We start from the raw sequence: 23,962 nt of genomic DNA, 5'->3' as shown, positions 1-23,962 counted from the left end.
TCTCTGATACTGCTGGTACCTCAAAAAGGGGTATTATGTGGGGGGTGAAAAAACTACCTGTATTTTTTCCAGAATCAGAGGAATTGAATGACGTGTGTGATGAAGCGTGGGTTAACCCCGATAGAAAACTGCTAATTTCCAAGAAGTTATTGGCATTATACCCTTTCCCACCAGAGGTTAGGGCGCGCTGGGAAACACCCCCTAGGGTGGATAAGGCGCTCACACGTTTATCAAAGCAAGTGGCGTTGCCGTCTCCTGATACGGCCGCCCTCAAGGATCCAGCAGATAGGAGGCTGGAAACTACACTGAAGAGTATATACACACATACTGGTGTTATACTGCGACCGGCAATAGCCTCAGCCTGGATGTGCAGTGCTGGGGTAGTGTGGTTGGATTCTCTGACTGAAAATATTGATACCCTGGATAGGGACAGTATTTTATTGACTCTAGAGCAATTAAAGGATGCTTTCCTTTATATGCGAGATGCTCAGAGGGATGTTTGTACTCTAGCATCAAGAGTAAGCGCGATGTCCATATCTGCCAGAAGAAGTTTATGGACGCGACAGTGGTCAGGTGATGCGGATTCCAAGAGGCATATGGAAGTATTGCCATATAAAGGAGAGGAATTGTTTGGGGTCGGTCTTTCGGACCTGGTGGCCACGGCAACTGCCGGCAAATCCACTTTTTTACCTCAGACCCCCTCCCAACAGAAAAAGACACCGTCTTTTCAGCCGCAGTCCTTTCGCTCCTATAAAAAGCGACCAAAAGGACAGTCTTATCTGCCGCGAGGCAGAGGAAAGGGTAAGAAAGGGCAGCAAGCAGCCCCTGCCCAGGAACAGAAGCCCGCCCCGGCTTCTACAAAGCCATCAGCATGACGCTAGGGCTTTACAAGCGGACTCAGGAACGGTGGGGGGTCGACTCAAGATTTTCAGCAATCAATGGGTTCACTCACAAGTGGACCCGTGGGTCCTGCAGATAGTATCTCAGGGTTACATGCTGGAGTTCGAAAGGTCTCCCCCTCGCCGGTTCCTAAAGTCTGCTTTACCAACGTCTCCCTCAGAAAGGACGTCGGTTTTGGAAGCCATTCACAAGCTGTATTCTCAGCAGGTGATAGTCAAGGTACCCCTCCTACAACAGGGAAAGGGGTATTATTCCACACTATTTGTGGTACCGAAACCGGACGGTTCGGTAAGGCCTATTCTAAATCTGAAATCCTTGAACCTGTACATAAAGAAATTCAAGTTCAAGATGGAGTCACTCAGAGCAGTGATAGCGAATCTGGAAGAAGGAGACTTCATGGTGTCCTTGGACATAAAAGATGCTTATCTACATGTCCCGATTTACCCCTCACACCAAGGGTATCTCAGGTTCGTGATACAAGACTGTCATTATCAGTTTCAAACGCTGCCGTTTGGGTTGTCCACGGCCCCTCGGGTCTTTACCAAGGTAATGACCGAAATGATGGTTCTTCTACGAAGAAAAGGCGTATTAATTATCCCTTACTTGGACGATCTCCTGATAAGGGCAAAGTCCAGAGAACAGCTGGAAGTCGGTGTAGCGCTAACACAAGTAGTGCTTCAGCAACACGGGTGGATTCTAAATCTTCCAAAATCTCAATTGACCCCGACAACACATCTGCTGTTCCTGGGCATGATTCTGGACACGGTTCAGAAAAAGGTATTTCTCCCGGAAGAGAAAGCAAGGGAGTTATCCGAACTTGTCAAGAACCTCCTAAAACCAGGAACTGTGTCAGTACATCAATGCACAAGAGTCCTGGGAAAGATGGTGGCTTCGTACGAAGCGATTCCATTCGGCAGATTCCATGCACGAACATTTCAGTGGGATCTGCTGGACAAATGGTCCGGATCGCATCTGCACATGCATCAGCGGATAACACTGTCACCGAGAACAAGGTTGTCTCTCCTGTGGTGGTTGCAGACTGCCCATCTGTTAGTGGGCCGCAGATTCGGCATACAGGACTGGGTCCTGGTGACTACGGATGCCAGCCTACGAGGTTGGGGAGCAGTCACAAAGGGAAGAAACTTCCAGGGCGTGTGGTCAAACCTGGAGACGTCTCTTCACATAAATATACTGGAGCTAAGAGCGATCTACAATGCTCTAAGCCTGGCAAAATCGCTGCTTCAGGGTCAGCCGGTGTTGATCCAGTCCGACAACATCACGGCAGTCGCCCACGTAAACCGACAAGGCGGCACGAGAAGCAGGAGTGCAATGGCAGAAGCTGCAAGGATTCTGCGCTGGGCGGAGAATCATGTCGTAGCACTGTCAGCAGTGTTCATCCCGGGAGTGGACAACTGGGAAGCAGATTTCCTCAGCAGACACGACCTTCACCCGGGAGAGTGGGGACTTCATCCAGAAGTTTTCCACATGATTGTGAACCGTTGGGAAAAACCAAAGGTGGACATGATGGCGTCTCGCCTCAACAAAAAATTGGACAGGTATTGCGCCAGGTCAAGAGACCCTCAGGCAATAGCTGTGGACGCTCTGGTAACACCGTGGGTGTACCAGTCAGTGTATGTGTTCCCTCCTCTGCCTCTCATACCAAAGGTACTGAGAATTATACGGAAAAGAGGAGTAAGAACAATACTGGTAGCTCCGGACTGGCCAAGAAGAACTTGGTATCCGGAACTTCAAGAGATGCTCACGGAGGATCCGTGGCCTCTACCTCTAAGAAGGGATCTGCTTCAGCAGGGACCTTGTATGTTCCAAGACTTACCGCGGCTGCGTTTGACGGCATGGCGGTTGAACGCCGGATTCTAAAAGAGAAGGGCATTCCTGAGGAAGTTATTCCTACTTTAATTAAAGCCAGGAAAGAAGTGACCGCACAACATTATCACCGCATTTGGAGAAAATATGTTGCGTGGTGTGAGGCCAAGAAGGCTCCAACGGAAGAATTTCAATTGGGTCGATTCTTACATTTCCTGCAAGCAGGATTGTCTATGGGCCTCAAATTGGGGTCCATTAAAGTTCAAATTTCGGCCTTATCAATTTTCTTCCAGAAGGAATTGGCGTCAGTGCCTGAAGTACAAACTTTTGTCAAAGGTGTACTACATATACAACCCCCAATAGTGCCTCCAGTGGCACCGTGGGATTTGAACTTGGTTCTAAATTTTCTCAAATCTCATTGGTTTGAGCCTTTAAAATCGGTAGATTTAAAATACCTTACATGGAAGGTAACCATGCTGTTGGCCCTGGCTTCAGCCAGGAGAGTTTCGGAGTTGGCAGCTTTGTCATACAAAAGCCCATATCTGATATTCCATTCGGACAGGGCAGAATTGAGGACACGTCCTCAATTTCTCCCTAAGGTGGTTTCGGCATTTCACTTGAACCAGCCTATTGTGGTGCCTGCGGCTACTAGCGACTTGGAGGACTCCAAGTTACTGGACGTTGTCAGAGCATTAAAAATATATATTTCATATGCACCCAACAAGTTGGGTGCTCCTGCGTCTAAACAGACGATTGCACGTTGGATATGTAGTACAATCCAACTTGCACATTCTGTGGCAGGCCTGCCACAGCCTAAATCTGTAAAGGCCCATTCCACAAGGAAAGTGGGCTCATCCTGGGCGGCTGCCCGAGGAGTCTCGGCATTACAACTTTGCCGAGCAGCTACGTGGTCAGGGGAGAACACGTTTGTAAAATTTTACAAATTTGATACTCTGGCTAAAGAGGACCTGGAGTTCTCTCATTCGGTGCTGCAGAGTCATCCGCACTCTCCCGCCCGTTTGGGAGCTTTGGTATAATCCCCATGGTCCTGACGGAGTCCCAGCATCCACTAGGACGTTAGAGAAAATAAGAATTTACTTACCGATAATTCTATTTCTCATAGTCCGTAGTGGATGCTGGGCGCCCATCCCAAGTGCGGATTGTCTGCAATGCTTGTACATAGTTATTGTTACAAAAATCGGGTTATTACTGTTGTTGTGAGCCATCTGTTCAGAGGCTACTTCGTTTGTGTTATCATACTGTTAACTGGGTTCAGATCACAAGTTGTACGGTGTGATTGGTGTGGCTGGTATGAGTCTTACCCGGGATTCAAGATCCTTCCTTATTGTGTACGCTCGTCCGGGCACAGTACCTAACTGAGGCTTGGAGGAGGGTCATAGGGGGAGGAGCCAGTACGCACCATGTGACCTAAAAGCTTTTTTAGATGTGCCCTGTCTCCTGCGGAGCCCGCTATTCCCCATGGTCCTGACGGAGTCCCAGCATCCACTACGGACTATGAGAAATAGAATTATCGGTAAGTAAATTCTTATTATTATGGGCCTAATTCTGAGTTGATCGCAGCAGCAAATTTGTTAGCAGTTGAGCAAAACCATGTGCACTGCAGGGGGGGGGGGGCAGATATAACATGTGCAGAGAGAGTTAGATTTGGGTGGGTAGTATTCAAACTGAAATCTAAATTGCAGTGTAAAAATAAAGCAGCCAGTATTTACCCTGCACAGAAACGAAATAACCCACCCAAATCTAACTCTCTCTGCACATGTTATATCTGCCCCCCCCCTGCAGTGCACATGGTTTTGCCCAATTGCTAACAAACTTGCTGCTGCGATCAACTCAGAATTACCCCCTAGATTCTCTGGATTGTTTTTTCATTTCACTGGTACTTTTGTACATATCATTGTTTTCTGTAACTAGATAGATAAAATGTATATCTTTTGCTGAAGTATATAGTCCTCTCTGCATTGTACTCTAGTATTTTATAATGTTCTGTTTGATTGTGCAACTCGTAAGTGAAATATAACAATCCGGACGTAGTTACAACCAGAGCAGCCCAGGTGACCGTGAGGAGCCGTCCAGAGAAGCCCGCCCGCCAGGGGCCCCCATCTGCTGTTCTCGGCATGCGCAGGGACTGGTGCTTGTGTAGTGAAGCCCCCGATAATCACCATAGTGAAACTGAAAGCCCAAATGGCTTCATTGCCCATAGTCCGACCCTGAAGTGCAGGGTGGGGACTCCGGGGTGGTAACTAGACAAGCATGGGCCCGATGATTGCGAGTAACACCCAGTTATAGAATCGTCCCATAACGATTATTGTTTTGCCTGTACTTTCTAGAGCAGTAATTATGTGCTTTTGTGGGGAACAGAAAAGCTGCCCTGATCTACGTGTAAGAGCAGCCGTGCAAATTACACTGACATCTGAATTCCGTTTTTGCTTCTGTTTCAGCAATAATATTTTGGATAATGGCATCGTAAACACTGAAGAAAATGAGGTTTGTAGGATCACTCCGATTTAGTTTCCATTTTATCCTCTGTAGGGGTACAGTAACCACGGAAGGGCAAAGGTTTTTTTTTTTTCTTTTTCTTCGTCTTTTCATCTACATTACAGTTCCACACATATGGGCGATGTAACATAGACTTATATTTCAGTTGGATTTCACATGGAATATATTCGTATATTTGTTTTACAGGAGGAACCAACATTTGAAAGGCGGAGATATTCAAAACAGGTAACCTCTCTCCACCTATCAGATTATGTGCCCGCGCTATACTACTATTGGTGTACAATGTAAAATCTTGTCCTGTAGCTGTCGTGGGCCTGATTCAGAAATGGACGCAAATGCCGTCACAGCTGCGATTTCGTGCTCAGCGGCTTTGAGAAAATATGCTAATGTGGCAGCTGCCAGGATTTGTATTGAGAACCCCACTGGAGGCACCTCAGGTCAGCCGCTTCAGTACAAAGACGCAGACATCGGATGCACATAGGTTGATAAACGATCTTATGCATAACCCTATGGTCGCGCTGCATGGCCACAGGAAGTAAGGCCCTGTCTCATGGATTACAGTTTGTAATATAGGGGCAGATGTATTAGCACTGAGAAAAGAGGCAGGATAGAGACACCCTGCATTGCTGCTTATTGTAGTAGTGCAGGCTGTCTCAGCACTGCCATGTACTAAAAAGACAGTCTCCATAGAAGTGTTACCAGTGGTAACTGCAGCCCCTTCTAAGCCTGCCCCCAGAATCCTGTGATAGTAGCCAATGGGAGCCCCCGGGCGGGCTTAGAAGTGTGATGCCTTATGCTGAGTCCCGGGTGCCGCATGGCACCTGATGCACACAGCGCTGCCGATCCCCGGGGGGAACCAGCCAGCACATATATTACATACATCAGAACATGTATGTTTATATGCGCTAAGCAGTCCCCTCCCCTGCACTGTATGGTCGGCATTGCATGTTACTATGTGGGTGATTCCGAGTTGATCGCAGCCAGCAACTTTTTGCTGCTGGTGCGATCAACTAATCCCCGCCTATGGGGGAGTGTATTTTAGCTTAGCAGGGCTGCGTTCGCTTGTGCAGCCCTGCTAAGCAAAAAAAGTTTTCATCAACCTAGGAGTAAGGCTGGAGCTACTTACCCTGTGCGACGGAACCAGCGACGTTCCGCCCGGCTTTGACGTCAGACATCCGACCTCCGTTTGCCTGGACACACCTGCGTTCGGACGACCACTCCCCAAAAACTGCATCCAACGGTGAGTATCCGCCCCGAGATGGTCAATCTTCATGCGATCGGTGCTGCGTCTTTTTTTCGCTGTGCACGTCGTTGCCGTCGCCGGGCAACGACGCGCGTGAAGGTCATTTTAATACAATATTTTGAATAACTTTTTGTATTAAACAAAGTTTGTGTACATTAAGCCATCAGAAAACAAAGGTTTCACTATCTCACTCAAAAAATTCCGTATGTATGTATGTGTGTGTATATCTATCTATCTCATGAGTGTATGTATATGGGCGTTACGGATGGTGTAAGGGTTAGCATTACTGCCTCACAGCACTGAGGTCGTGGGTTCGATTCCCACCATGTCTCTAACTGTGTGGAGTTTGTATATTCTCCCCGTACTTGCCTGGGTTTCCTCCGGGTACTCCGGTTTCCTCCCACAATCCAAAAATATACTTAATAGGTTAATTGGATCCCAACAAAAAATTAACCCTAGCGTGATTGTGTGTGCGTGTACATGTACATGTGGTAGGGAATATAGATTGTAAACTGCACCGGGGCAGGGACTGATGTGAATGGCCAAATATTCTCTGTAAAGCGCTGCGGAATATGAGTGCACTATATAAGTAACTGGTAATAATAATATATAAATGTATGTATGTGTGTGTGTATATATATATATATATATATATATATATATATATAACAAAGCAAATTACCGGCACTCCACCTGTAATGGTAATTGCCCCAGGTGCCATCCAGCTATAGTAGCATGTATGTGATCCAGAAACGGCGGCACTCCACGAGAACTTCAAACTTATACAAATAACGAGGCAAACACCGCTGTTGTGCTGTTAACGTTTCAGTTGTTTAAAACTTTTGTCAGAACAATACAAACATTGAAAAACCTCTTACCTTTATACATTCACCATCACCCCCTCTGCTCCCACGGCGCGGCAGCCAGGCGGGTCCGGATGACGTCACCCGCCCACATGTGCGGCGCGCTCCTTCCCCCGTCATGGCGCCGGTTACCTAGGAAACATGTACACAAACACAAAAAATGAAAACAAGACAGTGCAAAGAAACCTAATATCGTGCAATTCAGTACACATCAATAATGAAATGTAAAAGCTCATTCTATTTAATTAATTATGCACATTAGAGTATATAAACTAGCTTATACATCGGACTTTAGAGAAAACAATGTAGACCCAGTTGTTCATTCAAGCCTACTGGAACAATGGTCTTTAGTCGGTGAATCCACTTAGCCTCTCTACGGAGGAGCGCTTGATTCCTATCTCCACCTCTTAAGCTAGCGGGTTGCTGGTCAATAATTTTATATTTCAGCGATGCCAAATTGTGCTTAGCCAATTTAAAATGCAGCGCTACTGGCAGTGCTTGCTGGTCTCCCTCCAGTGCAGCTCTGATGGCCGATCTATGCATTGCCATCCTTTCACGGAACTGCCTGGAGGTTTTGCCGATATAGTATAGCCCACACGGACATCTTATAAAATAGATGACGTGTGTGCTGGTGCAGGTAAGAACTTAGGTAATTTTAATGAATTTGCCCGTCTGAGGATGTGGAAAGCCAGGACCTGTTTCCATGTAGCTGCATGTTGTGCAGCCAACACATTTATAGCACCCTGGCCTCCTTGTTAAAAATGTGGCTATAGGCTCTGGTTTACGGCCAGAGATGTCATTATGGACCAACAGGTCTTTAAGATTCTTATTTCGTGTATATGAAGGTAACAAGGTATGGGATTTGAACATGGGCAGATCTCTATCAGAGGTAATGATGGACCAGCTCTGGTGGGTAACCTTCTTAATTTCACTACTATATGAGTTATATCTTTGTACAAATGGGATTTTGTTTTTTAATAAATCTGATTCGGGACCCCAGCCAGTAATAACTAATTCCTATTCATGCTCAAAACCTTATCCTTGGTATCCATCAAATTCGACCAATCGTAACCCCTTGCCTTAAAATCCATAGCCATCCTCATGATTTCTTTATCTGTTTTGGCCAGATCATCTGAAATACGATGTGCCCTCAAGAATTGGGAGTATGGTAGACTGTACTTAATGTTAGGGGGATGGAAACTAGATGCATGTAAGACAGTATTTCTTATATATATATATTGGTACGTATCCTTCCCTCTATGAGTGAAATTTCCACATCCAGATAATTGACGCTGGTATCACTAACTGACGCAGTGAATTTTATATTAGCATCCATACTGTTTATACGTTTCAGAAATTGATCAAACGATACCTCCGTTCCCTGCCAAATCAAAAATAAATCATCTATATACCTAACAAAAAACTTTATGTTCGTAGACACTTCTATATCAGCGAAAAACATTTCTTTCTCAACCTCAAACATGAAGCTGTTAGCTTCTCAGGATTTAGTAGACTACAAGAAAGAGACCTACCGACAATTATTGGACACTACCGTTTACAGACAGTTGGGGGGGGGGGGGATCTCACTAATAAATACAACATGGAATTCAAGATCATGTTGGAGAAGGCAGTATGTGACAACGTTATCTCACCTGAGGTCCGAGACACCCTTATTCAGGAACATCCTGTGGCTCCAATTTTCTACCCCATACCAAAGATCCACAAGGATCCCCGGAATCCGTCCGGAAGGCCGATTATATTCTACAAAACCTCACAATTTCTTGACTATTACTTTCAACCAGTAATTCAATCACAACCTACTTGCTTAAAGGACACTACTAGCCTTATTAAAAAATTGAGCATGTTACCACGACTACCAGATGAATGTTTGTTGTGCACACTGGATGTGGTTAGCTTCTACACCAATATCCCACATGGGAGAGGTGTAGGGGCTGCCAGAAGATTGCTATCCAGTTCACTAGTCTATAATGGCCCTGATATAAGTTTCTTTATTGAATTGCTACAGTTGACGTTGTTCAGAAACTACTTCCTATTTGATGGGAGGTGGTTTGAACAATGCCAAGGTTGTGCTATGGGCAGCTGTGTTTCTCCGGCCTTTGCTAACAGCTTCATGTTTGAGGTTGAGAAAGATATGTTTTTCGCTGATATAGAAGTGTCTAAGAACATAAAGTTTTTTGTTAGGTATATAGATTTAAAAAAATTTTATTAGGTTTTTTTGTAACTTGCGTCGCAGAGTTTTCAGAGCTGAAATGTCGCCAATCACTTTTTTTCCCATTAAGTATTTAGGGTATCGGGAGAGCGCATACCTGTGATAATCCAAAGTTGGGTGCTACATTCGTCGTGGGTTGTTTTACCTCGCTAAACCTTGCACCTTATTGAATCCCCACTCAGTGTATGACCTTGATGAAAGATAAAATTGTGTCTATCCATACATTCGTGCAGGGCGCTGACATTGTCGTCTAGTGACATGTTAGTGATAACAAGGTCAAGATTGAATGGAATGAAGCTGCCTGTGGATTAGGTGACGTCGCAGGCATGGTAATAATCTGGCATCGGCAGTCACTAGCAGTCATCTTCCTTACTAACCCACACTCCTCTACTGAGGGCGAGATCTATCAAACTTCTACAGCGAGGGTAAGCAGAGGTCTTGCCATTGTAACCAATCAGATTCCACCTACACTTTCTGTAGAACATTCTAAAAATAGCTAGGAACCACTCCACTTTTCCTCTTTGGGAGGTTTTAGGAAAATGTATGGTATACAACTATACATATACGTATTAACCCTGTTCATGTAGTCCTACAATGTTATTACACAAGTGGGTGTGATGGGACTTGCTTTAGAGTACAGCATGTGTCTGTTCTCAAAGCCAGTGCTCTATGAGTGAGTGTGTTTTGGGAGCATATTCAGTATTTCCAAAGACAAGCCCTTCTCACTGCTATTTACCATCTGATAATGGTGTGGTTCATTAGATCAACATGAGTTAGGTTGACATACATTGGGACGACCACTTTTGGTCGACGTTCTAGGTCGACATGGAAAAAGGTCGACATGAGTTTTTTAAACTTTTGTTGGTGTCGTTTTCTTCAAAAAGTGACGGGGACCCCCAATTAGTGCACCGTAACCCTTTGCATGGCTCGCTTCGCTCGTTTACTGGGGATCAGTCCGAGTTGTTCGCTCGCTAGCTGTTTTTAGCAGCCGTGCAAACGCTATGCCGCCTCCCACTGGGAGTGTTTTTTAGCTTAGCAGAAGTGCGAACGAAAGGATCGCAGAGCGGCTACAAAATAATTTTGTGCAGTGTCAGAGTAGCTTCAGACCTACTCAGCGCTTGCGATCACTTCAGACTGTTCAGTTCCGGATTTGACGTCACAAACACGCCCTGCGTTTGGCCAGCCACGCCTGCGTTTTTCCTGGCACGTCTGCGTTTTTCAGAACACTCCCTGAAAACGGTCAGTTGACACCCAGAAACGCCCTCTTCATGTCAATCACTCTGCGGCCAGCAGTGCGACCGAAACGCTTCGCTAGACCTTGTGTGAAACTACACCGGCCATTGTGAAAGTGCGTCGCACGTGCACATTGCGCCGCATACGCAGAAGTGCTGATTTTTTTGCATCATCGCTGTGCAGCAAACATTTTCAGCTAGCGATCAACTCTGAATGACCCCCACTATTCCCAGTTGTCGTCCACGTGGATCGTGAAGTATGAAAAAGGTCAAAAAATGGCAAAAAATTGTGAAAACCTCATGTCGACCTTTTTACATGTCGACCTAATGACCATGTAGACCTAGTGATCTTGTAGACCTAATGATCACCATCCTCTGATCATAGTGGCATCATTTCCAAGTGCACTTTCTCCCTGTAACACCCTGTCTGGTGCCTTTGGATGATGTATGCTCCTAGGGTGTACTCGTTATACAATCTACAAGGCAATCTATTCAAATGTACAGCAATTTAAACCAAAAAAAATGTAAAAATCAATCCACTCCAAAGTAGCGGTATTCTCCCTCTTGAAATGATTAATAGAACGGCTTAAGCCTCCCTTTTCTTGTACTTGTAAGCTGTGTTCCTGTAGCGTAAGAGAAGTGGACATTTCTTAGGATGCGTTTGCTTGGCTCTGTCATGGTACATTTGTAAAACATCTGGTCAGAGAGATTCTAGAGGTATACCAAAGACTGAGCAGCCTCGAGCTGTAAATTCAGTGATACCAAAGTAACATGATCTTACAGGGTACATGGAGCCATAGTATAGTCCTAGAAATCTATTATGCGGTGCCTAGAACATTTATTACTAAATTCCTGTATCCCATTGGTAAAAATGTGTAGATTTTACCGTAGTTCCAAAACAGAATTTGTGGATGTGGGAATGCAGAACGATTTTTGGAACATACCACTGGATTCCCCACATTCTGTCGGGAATATTATGGTTCTGCAGCATCCAGCAATGCATGCAGACAGAACAGCGCTGGTGCAGCCACCGTACACTGGATGAAATGCTGCTGTATGTGGAACTGGGGTATTTCATTGCAGCCTTGCTTTTTGTTCTTACAGAGCAAGTCCGGCCGCTTCTACAGGACGAAACGCGATCACATGATGTGCAAGGCTTTCTCCCTGGGCATCGCGTACTCGTCTACTATTGGAGGAATGGCCACACTCACCGGGACCTCCACTAACCTCATATTTATTGAGCAGTTTGAAACGTAAGTAATTTCTGACAAGTTGTATGTGCGTGATGGCAATGCACAAATTTATCATGTTGAGTCAAACTGTAGCATTCGTATGTTGCACAGGACACCTCATCTGCCGTGAGTGCCAGCAGTGTCCTGCATAACGCAGTAATGTGCGCTTGGTAGTGTTCTTAAGAGTAATGATACACAAACCTATAATTTGTACAGTAGATCACAGTAATACACTCTGGCACATGGACAAAACCCACAATCAAAGTGTTTTTTAATAAGGCAAAAGGCAAACTTGTGCTGTTCTCAGTAATGGAATCTAGTTACAGAGCTTCTACTTCAGCTCTAAGGAATCCTTGGAAGACCAGGGGGTAGGCTCTTATGGTATCAAATTAACTGTATACAGGTGTGTCCGCCATATACCTTGGCTCAATATGCCATGCGGTTTGAGGCGCCTGGTGCGAGAGAGAGCTGAGCAGTGTAGCGTTGTGAGTTTTTTTCTTTACGTTTGCATCTTATTCGCACCCCAGATGCGGCGAAACACCGCTCCGTCTGTACCAGAGACACCGGGCTGTGACTTGAACCGCACAAGAATTAATTTTAAATATGTAGAAAGTCGCAGATTTGGCACAACGGAACCAGATGTGAAATAAAGCCGCAGCTGCTGCATCATACTATATAGTATAGAGCGCTGGTCTTCAACCTGTGGAACTATGCATCCCAGCATGCCCTGCTCAGCTTTAGCATGCCTTAATAGCAAAACTGTGGCAGGGCATGCTGGGATGTGCAGTTCCAAAGCAGCTGGAGGGCCGCAGGTTGAAGACCCATGGTTTGTCGCATAACATCGTGACTAAGATGCACATTCGTTTGGAAAAGATGCTCGGTGCAAGCCTAATGGCACGCAACCTGGTGTGCCGAGAAGACCTGTTTGTCACGACTGCCTCAGTAGTGGACAATGACACATCTGTAGTTTAATAAAAAAATAAAATAAAATATTTATACATATGAATAGGTTCAATTTTATCATCCACACACTGACACTTGCATTACCTTAACGTGTTCGTCTGAGTCCTAAGTCTGAACTCTTATTGTAACCCTATACCTCGCACAAGTCTTAATCCAAGTCTAATCGTAACCTAGCTCAAGATGTAAATCTATCCTGAGCCCTAAGAGATCTCTGACGTTGCTCCGCAAATTCTAAAAATGTAATAACCCTTCACACAAAAAAATGTTTTGTTCTCAAGTAAACTTGATACAATCTCTTCTTATGGAATACAACCACAAGTTTCCCCCTTCCATGACGGATTAGGGGGCCACTGATGTCTTAAAAGGGCCCTGCTTACATTAATATAACACTGAATAGTACAGTGCCTAGCTCTAGAATAGGAGAATTGCACGCATTGTAAATATCTGGTGTACCGGTAATAGCCATAAACAGAGCAATACTACAGAGTTAGACAATATTGGCCCTCATTCCGAGTTGATCGCTCGCTAACTATTTTTTGCAGAGCGGCGATCAGATAGTCGCCGCCTTCAGGGGAGTGTATTTTCGCTTTGCAAGTGTGCGAACGCTTGTGTAGCCATGCGGGACGAAAAAGTTTTTTGTGCAGTTTCTGAGTAGCTCTGGGCTTACTCAGCCGCTGCGATCACTTCAGCCTGTCCGGTCCCGGAATTGACATCAGACACCCGCCCTGCAAACGCCTGGACACACCTGCGTTTTCCCTACCACTCCCATGCGCAGTAGTAACCTGATCGCTGCGCTACGAAAAACGGCAGCGAGTGATCAACTCGGAATGAGGGCCATCATTACAAGCCATAAACCCAAATTATAATACATTTGATACTGATACTGTCAAGTACGTAAGGCCATGAATGTATAACTGTACAATATAGCAATATTATACAATCAAGACCTTCAATTACTACAATAGAACATATTTTTTAAATCCTTTGAAGAGCATTGTGGTACACAATTGTACAGAGGTACACTGGCAATCTATATCCTACAGTAATATGTAAATATATAGTAGTACAGGGCTAAAAGAGTTCAGTGGTACAGACTAGTACAGTTCATATAACAGCCGATATTAGTACAGTAGTACTTTATTATATTGACTTTTTAAGTGGAAAGCTTAGTGTTTGTATTAAGATAAAGTAAGAGCTGTAGAAAATACATGTATAGGGCTGTATTGAAATGATTTATCACGCCCAATTTCCTTTCTATAGTGATCCCCGTTAAAGCACATATCTCGCCCATTGTAATCAGGTTTAGCTGCGTAATGGGTTGGGCGCCCTCGCTACTGCAGGGGTAGCGAGCTGAAATGATTATACCACGCCCATCAGCAGAAACAGAACGGGTGTGCAAGGGGGTGAAAGTAATTGAATACCGCCCAGAGAATGCATTTGACGTGTTCCCTTCCTTACCATGAAATTCCTATATATGACCCCCTGGTATACTGCAGGGAAACTCTATCTTTATGTTCCTCCTCCGCAGGCGTTACCCTGGATGCCAGTTTGTGAATTTTGGATCCTGGATCGCCTTCTCATTTCCCATTGCCTTCATCATCTTGATATTTTCTTGGATGTGGATCAACTGGCTTTTCCTGGGTTTTAGGTGAGTGGCAAATTGGCATGTGATCCCGGGAGTGGGATTTTACAGACCTATAGGGCATCATAGGAATCTCTAAACACATTGGGGTATATGCAATTGCGGTCGAATTCCCGAAATTGTCGAAAAACGGGACTTTTTCGCCCAAAGAAAAAAATCGACAATGCAATCCAGTACTTTCCGTCAAAAAAACGGACTTTCAAAATTCGACTTTTTGAAATTCGACGTTTGTCAAATTCGACATTTCTGCAATGGTACAAATGCAGCAATTCGCCAAAAGTATATTCAATTGAAGTTTGGAAATTCGACAACAGTGCTTTTAGACAGTAAATTCATCATTTTCAATCCGCCACACTTTGGTGGGGGAATCTAATAAAACAATTTTAAAACATGTTTTTTTTGGTGTGTTTTTTATTGGTAATAGCATATCTATTTATATTAGAAGGGATTAGGTAATTGGTTTGTCTATTTTGGAGGCACAAGTATTATTTATATATTTTTAAAAATATTATTATTATTATTTTTTTAAATGGAATGGTAAAATCCCGAAAAAAAATGGCGTGGGGTCCCCCCTCCAAAGCATAACCAGCCTCGGGCTCTTCGAGCCGGTCCTGGTTCTAAAAATCCGGGGGGGGGGAAATGACAGGGGATCCCCCGTATTTTTAAAACCAGCACCGGGCTCTGCGCCTGGTGCTGGTGCAAAAAATACGGGGGACAAAAAGCGTAGGGGTCCCCCGTATTTTTTACACCAGCATCGGGCTCCACTAGCTGGACAGATAATGCCACAGCCGGGGGTCACTTTTATACAGCGCCCTGCGGCCGTGGCATTAAATACCCAACTAGTCACCCCTGGCCGGGATACCCTGGGGGAGTGGGGACCCCTTCAATCAAGGGGTCCCCCCCCCAGCCACCCAAGGGCCAGGGGTGAAGCCCGAGGCTGTCCCCCCCATCCAAGGGCTGCGGATGGGGGGCTGATAGCCTTGAGAAATTTGAAAGAAAATTGTTTTTTCCAGTAGTACTACAAGTCCCAGCAAGCCTCCCCCGCAAGCTGGTACTTGGAGAACCACAAGTACCAGCATGCGGGAGAAAAACGGGCCCGCTGGTACCTGTAGTTCTACTGGGGAAAAAATACCCAAATAAAAACAGGACACGCACACCGTGATAGTAAAACTTTATTACACACATGTCGACACACACATACTTACCTATGTTCACACGCCGACCTCTGTCTACTTGTCCAAGTAGAATCCACGTGTACCTGTGAATAAAATTATACTCGCCTCAATCCAGTGTCCAGATTATAATCCTCGTACTTGGCAAAACAACAAAACGAACACCCGAACCAAACGTACTGAAAGGGGTCCCACGTTTACACATGGGACCCCTTTTCACGAATGCCGGGACCCCACGTGACTGCTGTCACAGAAGGTCCCTTCAGCCAATCGGGAAGCGCTACTTCGTGGCACTCACCTGATTGGCTGTATGCACGTCTGCTGTCAGACAGCGCATCGCACAGCTCCCTCCATTAGTTTCAATGGTGGGAACTTTGCGGGTAGCGGTGGGGTTACCCGCGGTCAGCCGCTGACCGCGGGTGACCTCACCGCTGACGCAAAGTTCCCACCATTGAATATAATGGAGAGGCTTTGCGATGCGCTGTCTGACAGCTCAGACGCGCATACAGCCAATCAGCAGAGTGCCAGGACGTTGCGCTCGCTGATTGGCTGAAGAGACCTTTCTGTGACAGCAGTCACGGGGGGGTCTCTGCATTCGGGGAAAGGGGTCCCATGTGTAAACATGGGACCCCTTTCAGTCCGTTTGGTTCGGTTGTTCGTTTTTTTTTTGTGCCAAGTACGAGGATTATTTTAAAAGATCCGGACACTGGATTGAGGTGAGTATAATTTTTTTCACAGGTACCCCGGATTCTTCAGTGACGAGGGGGGGCGTGGCAGTTGGCGGGTCAACATAGGTAAGTATGTATGTGTCGGCATGTATGAAATAAAGTTTTACTTTCATGGTGTGTGTCTCCTGTTTTTATTTGGGTATTTTTTTTTCCAGTAGAACTACAGATACCAGCGGGCCCATTTTTCTCCCGCATGCTGGTACTTGTGGTTCTCCAAGTACCAGCTTGCGGGGGAGGCTTGCTGGGACTTGTAATACTACTGGAAAAAACAATATTCTTTCAAATTTCTCAAGGCTATCAGCCCCCCATCCACAGCCCTTGGATGGGGGGGACAGCCTCGGCTTCACCCCTGGCCCTTGGGTGGCTGGGGGGGGACCCCTTGATTGAAGGGGTCCCCACTCCCCCAGGGTACCCCGGCCAGGGGTGACTAGTTGGATATTTAATGCCACGGCTGCAGGGCGCTGTATAAAAGTGACCCCCGGCTGTGGCATTATCTGTCCAGCTAGTGGAGCCCGATGCTGGTGTAAAAAATACGGGGGACCCCTACGCTTTTTGTCCCCCGTATTTTTTGCACCAGCACCAGGCGCAGAGCCCGGTGCTGGTTTTAAAAATACGGGGGGATCCCCTGTCATTTTTTCCCCTCGGATTTTTAGAACCAGGACCGGCTCGAAGAGCCCGAGGCTGGTTATGCTTTGGAGGGGGGACCCCACGCAATTTTTTTTCGGGTTTTTACCCGTTTTTAAAAAATCGGATCAAAATCCGTCAAATCGGCCGTTTTTCGACAGCGGGACTGTCGAATCTGTTTTTTATTGAATATGGTAAATTTCGGCACCCACTTGCCGGAATTTGACGGTCGAATTGTGTCGAATTAAAAAACGGGCGAAAAATTGCCGCGATTCGCCGCTAATTGCATATACCCAATTGACTGTTTAAGAATATTTCCTGTAATAGGAGACGCTGGAGAACTGGGAACCCAATGTGTTGTAGGATTACTGCCTGTCCTATGAAATATAATCATATGGAAAGTGGGCTGATTTGAGTAGTGAAATAAATAAACAATTATAATTACCTTGTGTTTCACTCTCCCCAGCTGCACAAGCCTTTTTCAAACAAGAAGCAGTGTTGTCCGTGTAAATGGGATGTTCACATAGCAGCTGCATTGACAAAACTGCTGCCTGTCTGAAACCGGCACGCAGTAGAGGGTTGCAGCAGTGGCCTGTTGTAGCTTCCAGAGGGACTGGCCAGATCGGAATCTTGTTTTATCTTGTCTTAGGAATAGTGAATATCAAAGACAGAGTCTTCTTATATTAACTAAGCCTGGTGTAGATCAAGTATATTGGGCAGTACAGATGGTGTAATGGTCAGCATTACTGCCTCACAGCACTGAGGTCATAGGTTAAATTCCAACCATGACCCCAACTGTGTGGAGTTTGTATGATCTCCACGTGCTTGCGTGGGTTACTACTGGGTACTCCGGTTTACTTCCACAATCCAGAAATATACTGGCAGGTAAATTAAATCCCAACAGGTGCTACGGAATATAGATTGTAAGCGCCACTGGGGCAGGGACTGATGTGAACGGCCATATATTCTCTGTAAAGTGCTGCGGAATGTGTGTGCGCTATATAAATCACTTGTATTAAAATAAGTATATAATGTGCTTTTATAGATTTTTGGTGTCCATTATGTAAACAGTAGTTACCAGCCCGTCAAAATGACAGAACAACATAACAGTAATGTCAGCACTGGCAGCTGTGCGCACCCTAATGGAGCAACACTTGAATTACTCCGTTGGGCGCCATTTAGTGGCCGCCGGCGAGCACAACACTTTAATTCCCCCCACAGAGGCGAGAAGCATTGTCAGCCTTTTATTATATAGGATTTTGCCATGATATGTAGGGGGTAATTCAGAGTTGATCGCAGCAGCAAATTTGTTAGCAGTTGGGCAAAACCATGTGCACTCGGGGTCGGATTAAGCCTTGGGGATGGGGGACCAGGGCTTTTAAAACAGGGGGGCCCGGGGGAAGGGCGGTGTATATTAGATTGTGCATACCTCCCAACATGACCCATTCCAGGAGGATCAGAATGTTCTCTACCTGGACTTCCCTCTTAATATATGAATGGCACCACTTGTATTGAACTATTTAATTGATAAGAAAGGTATTTCGAATTAGGTGAAAATGTCCCTCCTGTAATAGGTCATGTTAGGAGGTACGGATTGTGTATATTAAATTGAAACCAGTGGTGTATATTAGATTTAAACTAATCGTTTAATAATGCCTGTCTTGTAGTGGAACAAAGACAACTTAACCTTAAAATACACATAGAAAAATAAAATCCATAACTTGTCACATGCAAGAATAGCAGCAGCCTCTCCAGAGTAGGACTCTCTGTGTGTGTGTCTCGCTAGACCCGAATACTCTCATTAGATAACTGGGTACATAGGACCCAGACACCCAGGTGGGGAGGAGGAGAAGATGGGATCCCTGGGTTCTCTACTCCCTCCTATCTATCCTTTGGTCAGTAGCTCCTGAATACTCCTGTGTCTGTCTGCGCTGCATACCGTACAGCTCACATTCTGGTTGCCTGGTTCTGCTACTGCACAAGTGATGTCAGTGTGCTCCGCTTGAGGGGGGCCCCTGACAATGGGGGGCTTGGGGTACAGTATGCCTTGCGCCCCTACCTTAATCTGCCTATGTGTGCACTGCAGGGGGGGAGGGCAGATATAACATGTGCAGAGAGAGTTAGATTTGGGTGGGTTATTTTGTTTCTGTACAGGGTAAATACTGGCTGCTTTATTTTAATACTGTAATTTAGATTTCAGTTTGAACACACCCCACCCAAATCTGACTCTCTCTGCACATGTTACATCTGCCCCCCCTGCAGTGCACATGGGTGGGGGGGTCATTCCGAGTTGATCGCTATCTGCAATCGTTTGCTGTGCAGCAATGAGGCAAAAAAGCGGCACTTCTGCGCATGCGGCGCATTGCGCACGTGCGACGTACTATTACAACGAACGATGTAGTTTCACACAGGGTCTAGCGAAGCTTTTCAGTCGCACTGGTTGCCGCAGAGTGATTGACATGAAGTGGGCGTTTCTGGGTGGCAACTGACAGTTTTCAGGGAGTGTTTGAAAAACGCAGGCGTGCCAGGAAAAACGCAGGCGTGGCAGGGCGTGTTTGTGACGTCAAAACAGGAACTGAACACTCTGAAGTGATCGCAAGAGCCGAGTAGATTTTGAGCTACTCTGAAACTGCACAAAAAAACTTCGTAGCTGCCCTGCGAACCTTTCGTTCGCACTTCTGCTAAGCTAAAATACACTCCCAGTGGGAGGCGGCATAGCGTTTGCACGGCTGCTAGAAACTACTAGCGAGCGAACAACTCAGAATGACCACCATGGTTTTGCCCAACTGCTAAAAAATTTGCTGCTGCGATCAACTCTGAATTACCCCCACAGTTACTTGTTGTTGCTTGTTGTTAACAATATTTTGCCAATAATTTGAAGCCACAAAAATGATCTAATGGCCCCCATTCTGCCGCACTGAGCATGTGCGAGGAGCCCACTACATGCATGGGACTGGAGGCCTGATTTTCACAGATGCTACAAATAAATATAAAAAAAAATGTATGCATAAAATCATAACTTCATGCAAGTTGTATTATATCTAATGGGTTTTTACCCCCTCCCCCTCCCAAAAAGTAAATACATTTATTTATTCATATTTATTTCCAGGAGAGGCGCACTAATAAATAACTGTATCCAGTGGCCTGTTCTGTTATCACCATTCTGGAGTAATTACTAGTCCGGGATTTCCTTAATACTAGGGAAAATGCAGAACTTCTTCATAAGGTACTGAATGTGTCCCATGATTATTTTGCAGTCTCAAAGAACTACAGTGCTGGCGAAAGTCCAAGTCTCCAACTGATGAGGACTCCAGAAATATTTTGAAACAAGAATATGAGAAGTTGGGGTCTCTGAGGTATGCTTTCAGTCCAGTAAGGGAGAGTAATGATGTCCAGTATGGACTGAAAAGTATTTTTCACCTGTCTTTCACTCTTGTGCTGCTGGGGGTTTTCATACTGTGCTGATTCCATTTTCCCACCTTGTTGTACTCGTTGCATTCCAACATCAATATTGCTCATTTCTTTAAGAAACACCCAATAAATGTATACTTTGTTTGTTTTTTCCCAGAAGACTTTGTTTTCAAGTTAAATTTTACCAAAATTACCAAAAAAAGTTGTTGCCTTTTTTGCACGAAAGCAAATATGTATATTTATTTTTCGATGCACCACAAAGAATTACTTGTGGTTCCGGCATCCGCATTAAAGTACCATTCCAAAATGGCAAAATGCAGGGGATTCTACACAAGGGTTTTCAAGATATTGCGGGGAATCCAGTTCACTTTTTACTGATGTTTCTTTACAGGCTATCCGATTAGATCGCCTGTAAAAAACAAACAAAAAAAACTTTCCTCCCTGAAAACACACAGGTTCAGTGAAACCTGGGTGCTTCTGTGAGAAACCGCAACGGGGCTGTTTCTGGGGATTTGGTTTCACTGGCCTGAGGCAGGTGAAACAAAATCCCAGATAAACCCCCGGCACACTGCTTACCCGTGGTCATTGACCGTGGGTACTTGGATAACCCCCATAATCTACACTTAAAAATGTTCATTAATTTTTCTTCTTTTTTGTGTGAATGCTTTCAGCGTGTAGGAATAATATGGCAGCACAGTGAGGCATACCATTTTTAAAACGTGAAAACCTACAGCATTAAATGAGGGGACTGAGGTTATTTTTTAAAGCGGCAATCATTTACAAGGCAAAACCATACCTTGTCAATGATTGGTGCTTTTAAAAAAAAAAGTCTGTGATCGGCCGGCATCCCGCATCTCCGACCCTATTACATATGCCCCTCTGTCTGAAATTTGAAGAAAGTTACACTTTGACATTTGGCAAGCTTGATCTATTTTGTTGCGTTATATATCTGTAAATAACTGCTTTCTGAAAGTGCAACACAGGTCTTCCAGAGAACCCTGATGTAGTGATAAGGGGGTATCCAATTACCGCGGGTGGCTATTCTGTTAGCCCCAATTCAGCTGTTTCCTCCATCCGATTCCGACATTTATTGTGGCTTATGCCTCAGGCACCCGAAGCATAATCCGTGATAAAAGGGCTGCCGGAGTCAAGTTAACACGTGATCAGGGACTTCTCCCCGATCCCATGTGTTTTTGCGAGATCACGGGTGCGTTTTCAAACGATAATGACTATCGCTCATTAATTGCAAGATCCGTCCGTTTTCACCCACCAAAATGGCATCACGGGTAATTGGATACCTCCATAATAATCATGTTTTATTGTTTTTATGTTACAGTTATCAGGAGGTTGTGACACTTGCAATATTCCTATTGATGGCCTTGTCGTGGTTTACTCGGGACCCTGGATTTATCCCAGGTTGGGATTCACTGTTTGGACTGTGAGTTGTGCTAGGTGGTTACAATTATATAATTTTCTCACATCACCTGTTTGTGTGTGCAGTCTGAGGTCGGTATTTATCATATAGACCAAGTGGATGCTTAGGGCAGGATCATTCAAGAAGTGTAAAAATCTTTTTCCATCAAAATAATAGGGGAGGGATGCTGGATTTCTTTATTCACTCACAACGTATTCCACTTTTTTTTTTTTTTTGGGGGGGGGGGGTGGAGTGGAGGGGGGCTTATTGTGGGAGGCGTGGCCGTGTCCCCTTAGAACAAAATGCTGAAAAAAACATTGCTTTAAGCACCACGCCTGACAGGCAGGAGGGTGCATTGAGCCCAATAGCCAGGACCATATCCAGGAGGGGGGGCTGCGTGTGATAGCTGCCCCCACCCACAGAGACAGAGGAGACGGCTGCTGCTCAGGCACACAGCAGCAGAGGAGAAGAGCTGCTGCCAGGTAAGGTGAAGGTGAGGGCAGCGGACCGCCTAACAGCGCACCAAGGGATCAACATTAGTTTCAATGATTGCGGACGCATCGGGAGGTGGCCTCACATATGCTGGGCGGCCTTGCCCTTTGCTGGTTGGCCCCCGGCATGTGAGGAGATGAACGCAGATCTGGCTATGTATGTAGTGATCTGCGTTCATCTCTGAATAAGGCCCCGTGTTTCCTGTTTTTACACAAATTATATATCCCTTCTTTCATCTGGGTACTTTACAGGTCAGTAATGGGAGAGGCAGACGGCTATAAGATGAGAGTGGTGACATCGCTGCATAATATATGGGAATGTTCCTAAGTAAAATCTATATTTTGCCAAATACTTTGGTGCAGTATGTAGTGATTACTGTGACACTACACCGGCCGGAATGGATTCGATTTGATATCCCGGCAGTCAGGAGACAGACAATACCGTTAGCGAGCACATCGTGCCCCTCACGGGCTCGCTGCGCTCGCCACGCTTCGGGCCCAGGGTTATATTCCACTTCGGGTGGTTGGATTCTGGCCACCGGCATTACACCGGGTGTCGGGATTCCAGCATCGGTTTCCTAACCGCCGGGATCCCGGCAGCCGGCAACTTGATTGCCTCCCGCCAGAACATCACATAATAGGATTTTGCACTGTAACGACTTGCAATGAACAACTACCTATACTTCTCACAATATACTGAGCTTGGTAAATATGACATTTGTTAATGACATCCTAGGTCTACATTTGTGTTATGACTATAACAGTGTTTTTTTCCCCCTATTAAACAGGAAAGGTTACAAATCTGATGCTACTTCAGCTATTCTCTTCGGCTTTTTATTATTTATTATACCTGGAAGGAAGCCCAGCTGGCTGCGCTGTAGATCAAAGGGTAAGTGGTTTGTGGATGTACTGTGGTACTGTGAATACTAGAGGACAGAGAGGAGAACATTTTACTAGATGTCCTTCATAGACAGAAATCCTGACCGAATGCCCAACAAAGGTATACCCCAACCCTAACAGAGAAGAAACGCATAAACTAATTTAAAGTAGTATAGAAGAACTGAGAGCGGGATTTTTGGAGATCTGGGGAAAAGTCCTGGAACATGGCACTCACAAGATGCTTGAAGTCCAGTGTGAAGTTTCCACAGTCTGTGTTGATTTGGGAAGCCATGTCATCTACTGGTGTTGGTCCACTGTGCTTTATTAAATCCAGAGTCAACGCATCCGTCTACCAGGACATTTTATTGCACTTCATGCTTCCTTCAGCAGACAACCTTTATGGAGATGCTGACTTCATTTTCCAGCAGGACTTGGCACCTGCCCACACTGCCAAAAGTACCAAACCCTGGTTCAATGACAGTGAGATTACTGTGCTGGATTGGCCAGCAAACTCACCTGACCTGAACCCCATAGAGAATCTACGGGGCATTGCCAAGAGAAAGATGAGACCGGACAATGCAGAAGAGCTGAAGGCCA

General features: G+C 45.4%; 1 protein-coding gene across 1 annotated transcript in view; it reads left to right on the top strand.

The window, feature by feature from the left end:
• Positions 1 to 23,962, top strand: part of LOC134968904 (solute carrier family 13 member 1-like) — a 121,323-nt gene that overhangs the window by 75,818 nt on the left and 21,543 nt on the right. Inside the window, exons 6-12 of the mRNA XM_063944475.1 lie at positions 5,184 to 5,229; positions 5,428 to 5,466; positions 11,914 to 12,062; positions 14,533 to 14,652; positions 20,428 to 20,526; positions 21,918 to 22,019; positions 23,275 to 23,375. Of these exons, the coding sequence (XP_063800545.1) occupies positions 5,184 to 5,229; positions 5,428 to 5,466; positions 11,914 to 12,062; positions 14,533 to 14,652; positions 20,428 to 20,526; positions 21,918 to 22,019; positions 23,275 to 23,375 (656 nt within the window). The remainder of the gene's footprint in view (positions 1 to 5,183; positions 5,230 to 5,427; positions 5,467 to 11,913; positions 12,063 to 14,532; positions 14,653 to 20,427; positions 20,527 to 21,917; positions 22,020 to 23,274; positions 23,376 to 23,962) is intronic.

This window comes from Pseudophryne corroboree, chromosome 11, assembly GCF_028390025.1.
Source record: "Pseudophryne corroboree isolate aPseCor3 chromosome 11, aPseCor3.hap2, whole genome shotgun sequence".
Classification (NCBI taxonomy): Eukaryota; Metazoa; Chordata; class Amphibia; order Anura; family Myobatrachidae; genus Pseudophryne; species Pseudophryne corroboree.
The sequence above is the reverse complement of the archived record's forward strand: the minus strand, read 5'-3'. Positions and strand labels throughout refer to the sequence as shown.